Genomic DNA, 13210 nt, shown 5'->3' with positions numbered 1-13210 from the left:
TTATATCAGTCATGTCTTTCAAATCATTGGAGGAAAGTGAACAAGTGCACACTTTGGGAGGAAGGAGTGATAATTAGGACCTAGCCAATGACTCAAGGTGGGGTTGTTTACCTTGCAATAAATAAATAAACCTTGCATAAAGATGTTTTGTATAAAATAGTGGGAGTGGTAAGATCCTAAATCCTCTACTGTAAGTTCCCTGAAATCACAAGTATGCACAATCTCGCTCTCTCTCTTACAGTGCGAGCTGTGCTGTCTGAGATGTCTGTGGCGTTGAGAGAGAACGCGGCCCCCCGGGCCCCCACATAGAGAAGACCCTTGTCCTCCTCTAGTAGCAGAGTACTGTAGTTCACTACTGAGGACTGGAAACGTCTGCAGCCCAACAGACCTGGGGGGAGATTGAGGACAGGAGGGATGAGAGAGAGCGAGAGAGAGAAAGTTAAGAATTAATAATAATTTATTAAAGTACATGCGTGCCTGTGGGTGCGTGTGCCTGTGCCTGTGGGTGCGTGTGCCTGTGGGTGTGCCTGTGGGTGCGTGTGTGTGAACCTGACTCAGCAGTATAGCATCTGCTCTAATTAGTTCTCCAGTTGAGAGGCTATGATATACTAATGACCAGACATAGTGATTAGGGTCGGCATCAGGAACATAGAGATATAATAATTAGCAAATCATTCTAAAACATTTGGAAATATTTAACTTATCAATTACAAACCCTCCCCTGGACTGAAATGAAAACACTAAACCCTCCCCTGGACTGAAATAAAAACACTAAACGCTCCCCTAGACTGAAATGAAAACACGAAACCCTCCCCTAGACTGAAATGAAAACACGAAACCCTCCCCTAGACTGAAATAAAAACACAAAACCCTCCCCTAGACTGAAATAATGTTTAAACCATGTCACTCCCCAATATTCCTCCATGTAGGCCTACCTTGTTCTGTAAATTAAAAATGGTCCTTAAGGCAGGTTTTGTGCACAGGTTTTAACTCCATATTAGCAGAGCAAAACAAGAACATTTAAAATGCTTGTTTTGTTTGAGTTCAGGGCGTGGCGGCTCGCCTGCACATGGTTTGGGTATGATTTTAAATGACTTTTCTGGAGAATAAAGTAATTTTTTTCCTAAAACAATTTTTTTTGGAATCATACCACTGCAATCCCCAAGTGAACCCAAGATTAGCTATGTGATTAGTGATAACACATTCTTAGAAAAGTGGGATGACTGGCAGTTGAGGGGAAAACAACATTAATAATAATAAATGTGCACTGAATAGAGGATCCAAGGGTACCGTTTTAACAGAACAGGATCTTTTAGAACTCTCCATTGATCATATGTGGTAGGAAAGGAAAAATATCAAACACACAGGGATGGATCTCATAAAGATATGTGTTAGGTTGTGTTAACACAGCAGGATTATTTTAAACTTTAGTCATTACATTTGACATTTTAGTCATTCAGCAGACACTCTTATCCAGAGTGACTTACAGTTTGTGCATTCATCTAAAGATTCACAGTAAGTACACGTTTCCACTCCTTCAAGACAGTTGGAAAAGCATTCCAGGTGAAGCTGGTTGAGAGAATGCCAAGAGTGTGCAAAGCTGTCATCAAGGCAAAGGGTGGCTACTTTGAAGAATTTAAAATCCCAAATATATTTTGATTTGTTTTAACACTTTTTTGGTTACTACATGATTCCATATGTGTTATTTCATAGGTTTGATTATTCTACAATGTAGAAAAAAGTAAAAATAAAGAAAAACACTGGAATGAGTGTGTCCAAACCTTTGACTGGTACTGTAAAAAAGTGTGTACCTCAAACACCTTGTACCCCTGCACATTGATATAGTACTGGTACTCTCTATAAATAGCTTTATTCTTGTGTATTTTATTTCTCGTGTTATTTTAATTGTTTAGTTGGGAAGGGCTCGTAAGTAAGCATTTCACGGTAAGGTTGTTAATTTGCCGCATGTGACAAATAAAATGTAATTTGATGAGGGATCCATTTAGGATTTGTCATCGTTACCCCTACCTCCTTGGAACATGCATAAATCTGACTATGAGTGATCCCTGTCAGATCCACATTATGACCTAAAGTGAAGAACATTACAAAATATTACATTTTCCCTCTAATTTATTGAAAGTGCTTCAGCAGTAACCTATGTACCTAGGGCCTGCTTCATACAGCATCTGCATACCAAACGGCACCCTATTCCCTTGATAGTGCTCTACTTTTGACCAGGACCCATGTAGATCACCAAATAGGGAAAAGGGTGGCCCCTGCTAAAGCACTCATTTATCCAGCTGTATTTCTCGCAGGACAGGAAGTTAGCGGGCTAACCCATACTGTGTGGCTAATTAGCGTTGGAGGCTTACACACACTGAGAATCAAACACAGAATTTAGCAGCTGTCGCTAACACTGCGAGGGGTCACAGAGGACTACGAGAACTATGTATACAATGTTCAGTTGAGGGGTAGCTAGCAGTGGTTCTGGTTCGATACTTCTGCAGGTGCTAACTACTAATCCCTCACTAGGCTCTGTGTGAGTACAATGCAGACCAATAGATTTTAAAGTCCGTGCCGTGCTCCAGGATGCAACCCCACTCAGTCCTACACGCCAAACCCACAGGCGTCCAATAGAAATGCAAGATAAATTGTCCGGTCAACAGTCCATTCAACACATCCCAAACACTTCACCTTGGTGTGAGACTGGGATCAGGGCTCTCTGACATCTGCAAGAGGATAAATACACATTGCACAAAGGAAAGGATGCGAGAAATCGTTTACATTCAAGCTGGCCAGTGTGGCAACCAGATCGGCGCAAAGGTGATGTATAATATAAAGAGATTCAAATTCAGTACTCAGTCCCCCCCCTTCTCTCTCTCTATCACTGTCTTGTTCTCCTTCTTTCTATCATCAATATCATTGACTTTTTCAGAGGTGTTTGGTTAGATTTGACTGTGCTCTCTGTCTAGTTCTGGGAGGTGATTAGTGAGGAGCATGGAATCAACTGCACTGGGGACTATGTGGGCGACTCAGACCTTCAGCTGGACAAGATCAGTGTCTACTTCAATGAATCCTCGTGTGAGTCTCTCTCTCTGTGTCTTTAATACAGGAGTCAACATTCTATGTCAATCCCTGTAAACATCCCTTGTGTATTTACATTAGTGTATTAATAAAATGTTTTAGTGCAGTAACAGTGATCAAAGTAATTCTCATTGCGTACTCAAATGTATTAGGGAACTACGTGCAGCAAATGTGCGCATTTATCCAGTCCATTCCCTTAATCATGTGTCTCTGTGTGATTGTCTCGCCCCAGTCTCCAAGTATGTCCCCAGAGCCATCCTAGTGGACCTGGAGCCAGGAACAATGGATAGTGTGCGCTGCGGACACATAGGACACCTCTTTAAACCGGACAATTTCATCTTCGGTCAGTGGGGGTCTCTGCTTTGTGATGATGTCACCAAACCAATTTTGCTCACTGTGTACATTAATAGCTGCCTAAATCATCCATAAACCAGCTTAAGTTATCCTTACAACAAACTACCTTATCTCCCCCCATGCTCTAGGTCAGAGTGGAGCTGGTAACAACTGGGCTAAGGGCCACTACACAGAGGGAGCAGAGCTAGTGGAAGCAGTGATGGACGTGGTGAGGAAGGAGGCAGATAACTGTGACTGTCTCCAGGGCTTCCAGCTTACCCACTCCCTGGGCGGGGGCACAGGCTCTGGCATGGGGACCCTACTCATCAACAAGATCCAGGAGGAGTACCCCGACCGTATGATGGCCACCTTCAGCGTGGTCCCCTCCCCTAAGGTGTCGGACACGGTGGTGGAGCCCTACAACGCCACCCTCTCTGTTCACCAGCTTCTAGAGAACACAGACGAAACTTTCTGCATCGACAATGAGGCGATCTACGACATCTGCTTCCGCAAGCTCAAGCTCCCCACACCCACCTACGGAGACCTCAACCACTTGGTGTCGGTCACCATGAGCGGGGTGACCACATGCCTTCGCTTCCCAGGCCAGCTCAACGCCGACCTCCGCAAGCTGGCCGTCAACATGGTACCCTTCCCCCGCCTGCACTTCTTCATACTGGGCTTCGCCCCGCTCACTAACAGGGGGGGCCTGCAGTACCGTGCCCTCACCGTGCCTGAACTCACCCAGCAGGCGTTCGACGCCAAGAACATGATGGCAGCCTGCGACCCGCGTAACGGGCGCTACCTCACTGCGGCGATGGTGTTCCGGGGTCACATGTCTATGAGGGAGGTGGACGAGCAGATGCTGGCCATTCAGAACAAGAACAGCAGCTACTTTGTGGACTGGATCCCCAACAACATTAAGACAGCGGTCTGTAATATCCCACCCCCTGGACTCAAGCTGTCCGCCACCTTCATAGGTAACAATACAGCCATCCAGGAGCTGTTCAAGCGTCTCTCTGAGCAGTTCACCGCTATGTTCCGTCGCAAGGCCTTCCTGCACTGGTACACGGGAGAGGGAATGGACGAGATGGAGTTCACTGAGGCCGAGAGCAACATGAATGACCTGGTGTCTGAGTACCAGCAGTACCAGGATGCCACCACTGAGGAGGAGGTGTTTGAGGATGAAGAGGAAGAAAAAGGAATAGCCTAAATGTAACTTTCTTAAACCATCAAATAATGGGCCGTACCAACACCAACAAAATCGTAATGATGGTGCAAATGCATCCAATGACATTTTTCCTGATTTTTTGTTGTTGCTTTGTCTGAGTGTCTATAGCAGTTAGCCCAAGCAGGGTCCCAAAATGCCTTGTCGTCTCAGAAATGGATAGTGACTTCAAGTAGCACTTATTATGTATATAACCCATATTGAAGCCACTTTGTAATTAACTTCTTCTCCTGAATGCATTATGTGTTACGTAATATTTATATTATTAAAGTTAAGATTTTTTTACTGCACAATGTTTGGAATTCTATTTCTATGGTTGGTGGGAGTCAAAGTTCACCTTTATAATAAATGATTGCATGCATCTATCATCGCATTTACAGAGGAACAATAAAATAACATTCCTAATGTCATAAGGAGGTCTAGGCTACAGGTATGCACTATGCTATTTTAGACATATGTGAAGCAGCTCGCTTGCCAGCCATGGTCCCAGCAATTTGAAGAAATATTTTTGAATTTTGCGCGCTGACTTTTCAGCGGAATGATGTCGAGGGGTTCCGCCTGCCCTAGAAAGGTTAATACAATTAGTTGACCTAGGCTACAGCATACAAAGCAGAAAGAATACAATTTCCAAATAATCAGCTGGACAAAAATGGTTGTCTGTCTGAGCGACCTGCTCCGCCCGCAGCATGAAACATGTGGCCACGCCGCAATGATCTCTGTCGGGAAGCGCAGGCTCTCTAGCCTACATTCGGTAATAGTAGTCCTAGTCACTGCAGCCTAATATGTTAATTTAACTCACGACTTAAAAGTTCATCGAACTCACAAATTTAAAAAGACCATTCTGAATAGAGGCACATTCGGGGCTTTTCTAAACACATTACATGGAGACAAGTAGAATATTTTTTAATACCACAAAAATTAACAAAATGACACAGACAAACTTAGATAATTATAAACAATCTTGTCTTGAGTGTAACCAATAGCCTAGGCCTACGGAAAGAGGGGAGACAAACAGATTGTACCATATGACATCCATCGAGCCTGGTGGAGAAAATGATAGTCCTAAAAAAAAAAAACTTTCCAGAGGCACAGACTCAATGATAAAGAGTGTGACGGCTGGGCTTAGTCTCGGAAACCCGACCAACAGGTAACCGCAGTGCCCAGGGTCATGATCCCACCCAGACTGTCTTGGTAAATTCTAAATGGGAAAAACTAAATGTTCCCGGGGAGGGTCCTTTTCAGACAGACAACTATCCCAACAAATGGCCTGTAGGCAGACATGCCAGAACATTCAAATTCAAAACGAAAGTGGCTTTCAGATGTATATTTTTAGGCCACCTGTGGAGTAAATGTCATTCCGGTTCATCTGCTCTGTCGTATTGTCATCACATGTTAAGGTTGAACACTGAGTTCCTCAAAAGCCTGTGCAAAACAAACTAAGTTGGAATAGTTACCACTTTATTACTATATGTAATCAGTAATGTTAGTATTATTAATATTATATTGGAATATGTAATATGCGTACATATTTAAGGAAGGTTTTAATTTGCAGTGTACAAACTTAAACATGATGAACAGAAATGACATTTACTCTAACGGGTGGCCAAAAATACATATATGAAAGCCACACCTCCAATCTTCTGATAGGCTGCCACCTCTACAAGATATTATTAAAAAGGTAAAAATAATACTTTCACAAGAGGGATTCATCAAAGACCGTTTTCAGAGGGGTTCCTCAAGGAACCTTTTTGAACTGGAAATGTTCCCCCAGTGTGGTAATTCTTTCAGGATCAGTTTAGCCTTTTGTTCACAACTAATAACATCACATGGACAGGGGGAATCTGTTGCTAGATCAACATTCCTATCCTGATTCATGGAAAGAGAAGACTTGTGGACAAGAAATATCTGATTTCTTCACCCCGTGAAGGTACTAGCAGCTAGTATATTTTGTTTAAGTTGTATTAAGAAGATTATTATCTGCAACTGTGGCTGAGCACTCACACACTTAATTATCAACAATAACTGTACACTCATAGAAAACATTTCTGGGCTGTCCCATAAAAGAACCCTTATTTGTACCTGGTACAATCCTTTTGGTTTTCATGTACAGTTGCTTGGAAAAGTATTCACCCCCCTTTGCATTTTTCCTATTTTGTTGCCTTACAACCTGGAATTAAAATAGATTTTTTGGGGGGGTTGGTATCATTTGAGGTACACAACATGCCTACCACTTTGAAGATGCAAAATACTTTTTATTGTGAAACAAACAAGAAATTATACAAAACAACTGAAAACTTGAGCGTGTATAACTATTCACCCCCCACCCTAGTTTGGCACATCTAGCCACTGGGATTTGTGTCCATTCTTCAAGGCAAAACTGCTCCTTCCCCTTCAAGTTGGATGGGTTCCGCTGGTGTACAGCAATCTTTGAAACATACCACAGATTCTCAATTGGATTGAGGTCTGGGCTTTGACTAGGCCATTCCAACACATTTAAATGTTTCTCCTTAAACCACTCAAGTGTTGCTTTAGCAGTATGCTTAGGGTCAATGTCCTGATGGAAGGTGAACCTCTGTCCCAGTCTGAAATCTCTAGAAGACTGAAACAGGTTTCCCTCAAGAATTTCCCTGAATTTAGCGCCATCCATCATTCCTTCAATTCTGACCAGTTTTACCATCCCTGCCGATGAAATACATCCCCACAGCATGATGCAGCTATCACCATGCTTCACTGTCGGGATGGTGTTCTCGGGGGGGATGAGAGGTGTTGGGTTTGTGCCAGACATAGCTTTTCCTTGATGGCCAAAAAGCTCAATTGTCATCAGAGTACAATCTTCCATATGTTTGGAGAGTCTCCCACATGCCTTTTGACAAACACTGTACGTGTTTGCTTATTTTTTTCTGGCCACTCTTCCATAAAGCCCAGCTCTGTGGAGTGTATGACTTAATGCGGTCCTATAGACAGATAACCCTGAAGGAGCTCCACAGCGGAGATTGAATTATCATTGGTCTCTTTGTTGCCTCTCTGATTAATGCCCTCCTTGCCTGGTCCGTGAGGTTTGGTAGGCAGCCCTCTCTTGGCAGGTTTGTTCTTTCCATTTTTTAATAATGGATTTAATGGTGCTCCGTGGGATGTTCAAAGTTTCTGATAAGTTTTTTTATAACCCAACCCTGATCTGTACTTCTCCACAACTTTGTCCCTGGCCTGTTTGGAGAGGTCCTTGGTCTTCATGATGCCGCTTGCTTGGTGGTGCCCCGTGCTTAGCGGTGTTGGAGACTGGTGACTGTCAGAACAGGTGTATATATAGAGGTCATGTGACAGCTCATGTGACACTTAAATAAAGCCAACCTGTGTGCAATCTAACTAATTATGTGACTTCTACAGGTAATTGGTTGCACCAGATCTTATTTAGGTAAATACATATGCAGACACCACTTTTCCGTATTTAATTGTTTAGAATCTTTTGAAACAATACTTTTTTAAATTTCACTTCACCAATTTTGACTATTTTGTGTATGTCCATTACATAAATCCAAATAAAAATCTATTTAAATTACAGGTTGTAATGCAACAAAATTGGAAAAACGCCAAGGGGGGTGAAAACTTTTGCAAGGCACTGTAGAACCATATGTGGAAAAGGAACCAAAAAGGATTTTCCTTTTAGGTTCTTAAAAATCTTTTTTTAAATTTTTGTATTTTTTAATAAAGAGTGTACTGTGTAGCTACTTATCTAGTGACTTATCAATAACAAGTGCCTCTCTATGGGCCAATTTCCCTGGACTAAGAAGCACTTCCAAGGTACAATCTCTACTGTTTGTTAGTTTAGAAATGGGCTAAGTCTGTGTACGGAAAACCACCCTTATATGCAGTAGAGGCTGCTGAGGGGAGGACGGCTCATACTAATGGTTGGAACGGAGCGAATGGAATGGCATCAAACACATGGAAATTACATTTACTCTACATTTACTCCACTCCAGCCATTATCACCTGCCTTTGCTCCCCAATTAAGGTGCCACCAACCTACTGTGCTTATACGTTTTATATGTATTACACTACGTTGCTGGAAAACCTTGGTAGAGCATGTGCGAAGTTAGGTCCTGTGATGCCCATATTAATTTACTTTCTTTTTCAGCTTCAGCCCAGCCTAACTGGCAAGTTTCTGTGTTTCATTTCTTATACTAGGTTTGAAATCCAATCTTTCTTCATTTTTTTTTACTTCCCAGTGACTAACATTGCGATTCATCAGACACAAAGAAAAGGTTCCATATTACATTACTTCTGGATGACAGTATTACGAGCCTATTGTATTCTCTCCCCTGGAATCGTACACACACACACACACACACACACACACACACACACACACACACACACACACACACACACACACACACACACACACACACACACACACACACACACACACACACACACACACACACACACACACACACACACACACACAGTCATTAAGAGAGGGGACAATGTGTGTTGCAGAGACAATGCCTGAGTTTAGGGGCGGACTGATTTGGAGGCCCCAGGCAGAGACCAGTCAGGGTAATCCTAGCATTTTGCTTCACTAAGGCAGAAGAGACTATGAAGGAAAAGAATAATAAAGTTAAACTCTTGGTAAATAATATGGTCTATAGCTTATCATGAGGTATTCTTTTATAGATATATACAGTTGAAGTCGGAAGTTTACATACACTTAGGCTGGAGTCATTAAAACTCGTTTTTCAACCACTCCACAAATTTCTTGTTAACAAACTATAGTTTTGGCAAGTTGGTCTACTTTGTGAATGACACAAGTCATTTTTCCAACAATTGTTTGCAGAGAATATTTCACTTATAATTTCACTGTATCACAATTCCTGTGCCTTTAAACAGCTTGAAAAATTCCAGAAAATGATGTAATGGCTTTAGGAGCTTCTGATAGACATGTTGACATAATTTGAGTCAATTGGAGGTGTACCTGTGGATGTATTTCAAGGCCTACCTTCAAACTCAGTGCCTCTTTGCTTGACATCATGGGAAAATCAAAAGAAATCAGCCAAGACCTCAATTTTTTTTTGTAGACCTCCACAAGTCTGGTTCATCCTTGGGAGCAAATTCCAAACGCCTGAAGGTACCACGTTCATCTGTACAAACAATAGTATGCAAGTGTAAATAACACAGGACCACGCAGCCGTCATACCGCTCAGGTAGGAGACGCGTTCTGTCTCCTAGAGATGAACGTACTTGCGAAAAGTGCAAATCAATCCCAGAACAACAGCAAAGGACCATGTGAAGATGCTGGAGGAAACAGGTACAAAAGTGTCTTTATCCACAGTAAAACAAATCCTATATCGACACAACCTGAAAGGCCGCTCAGCAAGGAAGAAGCCACTGCTCCAAAGCCGCCGTAAAAAAGCCAGACCACGGTTTGCAACTGCACATGGGGACAATGATCCCACTTTTTGGAGAAATGTCCTCTGGTCTGATGAAACAAAAATAGAACTGTTTGGCCATAATGACCATTGTTATGTTCGTAGGAAAAGGGGGAGGCTTGCAAGCCGAAGAACTCCATCCCAACCGTGAAGCATGGGGTTGGCAGCATCATGTTGTCGGGGTGCTTTGCTGCAGGAGGGACTGGTGCACTTTACAAAATAGATGGCATCATGAGGTAGGAAAATTATGTGGATATATTGAAGCAATATCTCAAGACATCAGTCAGGAAGTTAAAGATTGGTCGCAAATGTGTCTTCCAAATGGACAACAACCCCAAACATACTTCCAAAGTTGTGGAAAAATGGCCTAAGGACAACAAAGTCAAGGTAAAGCCCTGACTTCAATCCCATAGAAAAAGTGTGGGCAGAACTGAAAAAGCGTGTGCAAGCAAGGAGGCCTACAAACCTGACTCAGTTACACCAGCTCTGTCAGGAGGAATGGGCCAAAATTCCCCCAACTTATTGTGGGAAGCTTGTGGAAGGCTACTCGAAACATTTGACCTAAGTTAAACAATTTAAAGGCAATGCTACCAAATACTAATTGAGTGTACAGTATGTAAACTTCTGACTCACTGGGAATGTGATGAAAGAAATAAAAGCTGAAATAAATCATTCTCTCTACTATTATTCGGACATTTCACATTCTTAAAATAAAGTGGTGATCCTAACTGACCTAAGACAGGGAATTTTTACTAGGATTAAATGTCAGAAATTGTGAAAAACTGAGCTTAAATGTAATTGGCTAAGGTGTATGTAAATTTCCGACTTCAACTGTATATATAATTTTGTTGTTGTTGTAATTATTATTATTTAATGTTACTTGTTTCAGGTCAACGTCAAACAAATGTTTACATATGTAGGTAGATATATTTCAATTACAAAATGAAACATATCATAACCAGCAAACACCAAAACAAATACAAAAACATACAAAAACAATAAGTTTTACACATTCCCTTTCAGTTCTCTGCTCTTCATTTTTCATTGCTTTAATCATATTTTCTCACTCATTTCATTAACATTTTTGTTACATACAATTCATAATTTGAATGTCACAAAATGTGTGGCTGTAGTAAGAATAGCCATTGGTCCATTCTTATATGAACATGCCCTCCAGCTTTGTTTTGACATTTTCTCAGAACATCTTAATTAATGGGAAAATCCAAAAAGATGGCCATGAGCGCATTTTCCTTCTTACACTTACAACTGGTATCAGAGAATTCTGCTTTCAATTTATTACATATGATGGGAGTCCTATGAACCCTTTGCATAATCTTACACTGCATCTCTTCCTTTCTGGTACCAGAGGTGGAAAATGCTATCAGAGATACCAGGAGGAATTACCTTGTTATTTATAAGGGGAGTCAGAACAGAAAAGTAATCCTTTCTCCCAAGGTGTTTGCAAATCTCTCTCCAGATCTTATAGGTGCTGTTAAAAATCGGGTTATGTTTCACTTCTGTGCTGACTGAGTTTCTATCACCAGTCATAACACTGATTAATGAGTATGGAGATGTGAAACAGGAGTCATTACTGACCCAATTAGAGCAATGTTCATCCTGAGCCATTCTGTAGTTATGCGAGCACGACATGCCCAGTTATAAAATAGCAAATTAGGTAGTGCCAGGCCTCCTAAATTATACGGCAGCTGCACTACTAATTTGTGTTATTTTTCTGTGCTGTGCCATATAAAATCTGAGAGGTATTTATTTAGTTCATTAAAATGATTTTTTAAATTATATATAATGGCATCGTCTGGAGAAACAAAAGTCTGGTGAAAACCTTCATTTTAAATCAGATTAATTCTACCCATCCATTATGATGGCAGGTCCATCCACCTATCTAGGTCTTCATTAACCCCAAGTACAGGTGCAAAGCTGCTGTTAGACAGGTTAGCTGCTGTTAGACAGGTTAGCTGCTATTAGACAGATTGTGAAGTTTATTCAACAAGAAAAATTGAATGAGTTTCCGTTCAAATTGACAAATAATAATATAATAATAATAATATAATATATGCCATTTAGCTGACGCTTTTATCCAAAGCGACTTACAGTCATGTGTGCATACATTCTACGTATGGGTGGTCCCGGGAATCGAACCCACTACCCTGGCGTTACAAGCGCCATGCTCTACCAACTGAGCCACAGAAGGACCACAAAGTGTTGTCACTCACGCTCCCTAGGGGCATAGCTTCTGATTTAGAAAAATACATTTTGTAGTCAGAAAAAGGAGCTAAACCTCTTAATTGAGTCAATAAGAATGGGAATAAAGGTTTCTGGGTTAGAAATGAATAGCAAAATATCATTGCATATGGAGATATTTTTAATATTTTATTTATTTAACTAGGCAAGTCAGTTAAGAACAAATTCTTATTTACAATGACGGCCTACCCCAGCCAAACCCGGACGACACTGGGCCAATTGTGCGCCGCCCTATGGGGACTCCCAATCACAGCCGGTTGTGATACTGCCTGGATATAATGTTGTTTTTTCATAATAAGAATGACAGCCCCTCTGCTTTTAGAATTATAGGATTAGTAAAACACTTTGCCTATACAGTCTCACTTTAATTTCTAATGTTCCAAGTCAGTCAGATGTCTGTCCTGTAGGAGAGCAATCTGTTCCTTTTCTCTTTTAAGATGAATGAATTCCTTTCAAAAGAATAGTAGGTATCTTTAAAATCATGGGGGTTTGCTGTTGTTATAGAATCCGCAACAAGCAATGAAAGAGCAATAAAACCTGTCTGATCATTTTTAACATATTTGGCCAACATTAAGATAAAGAAAAACCAACCTTATACATCCAACATTACATAAAATATAAACACTTCTGCTTCTGAAAATAAATATAACGTGGTCTAGGTCATCGTCTCCTATGAGCATCTTCATCATTGGTCCAAATAAATGTTAAGATTTTACCATTAGCTACCCTGGTACCGTCTACCTTCCAATGAGGCCTTTACCCAAATGGAAGTAGATATCAATGCAATTAAAACTGCATTCAATTTTGCATTCAATTCATATTAAATTATTTATTATAACCTAATAATACTAATGATAAAGTCATAATAATAGTAATAGTGCGC

General features: G+C 41.1%; 2 protein-coding genes across 3 annotated transcripts in view; one reads left to right on the top strand and one right to left on the bottom strand.

The window, feature by feature from the left end:
• Positions 1-13210, bottom strand: part of LOC118398799 (semaphorin-4G-like) — a 44160-nt gene that overhangs the window by 8801 nt on the left and 22149 nt on the right. For both annotated transcript variants that reach the window (XM_052474664.1, XM_035794519.2), the window contains one exon: positions 240-388. In XM_052474664.1, the coding sequence (XP_052330624.1) occupies positions 240-388 (149 nt within the window). The remainder of the gene's footprint in view (positions 1-239; positions 389-13210) is intronic.
• Positions 399-6921, top strand: LOC118398806 (tubulin beta chain-like). Its single transcript, XM_035794539.2, has 4 exons — positions 399-2823; positions 2973-3081; positions 3317-3427; positions 3567-6921. Exons 1-4 carry the CDS (start codon positions 2767-2769, stop codon positions 4625-4627), a joined length of 1338 nt encoding a protein of 445 aa, XP_035650432.1. The 5' UTR covers positions 399-2766; the 3' UTR covers positions 4628-6921.

This window comes from Oncorhynchus keta, chromosome 2 (assembly GCF_023373465.1).
Source record: "Oncorhynchus keta strain PuntledgeMale-10-30-2019 chromosome 2, Oket_V2, whole genome shotgun sequence".
Lineage (NCBI taxonomy): Eukaryota > Metazoa > Chordata > Actinopteri > Salmoniformes > Salmonidae > Oncorhynchus > Oncorhynchus keta.
Note: the sequence above shows the minus strand (reverse complement) of the source record. Positions and strands in the feature narration are given on the sequence as shown.

Excerpts from the sequence above, each read along its gene's own strand:
- LOC118398806 (XM_035794539.2), top strand. The coding sequence starts at position 2,767 with ATGCGAGAAATCGTTTACATTCAAGCTGGCCAGTGTGGCAACCAGATC. Across the intron at positions 3,082-3,316 it reads CTACTTCAATGAATCCTCGT|TCTCCAAGTATGTCCCCAGA; the intron begins GTGAGTCTCTCT and ends GTCTCGCCCCAG. Across the intron at positions 3,428-3,566 it reads ACCGGACAATTTCATCTTCG|GTCAGAGTGGAGCTGGTAAC; the intron begins GTCAGTGGGGGT and ends CCCATGCTCTAG.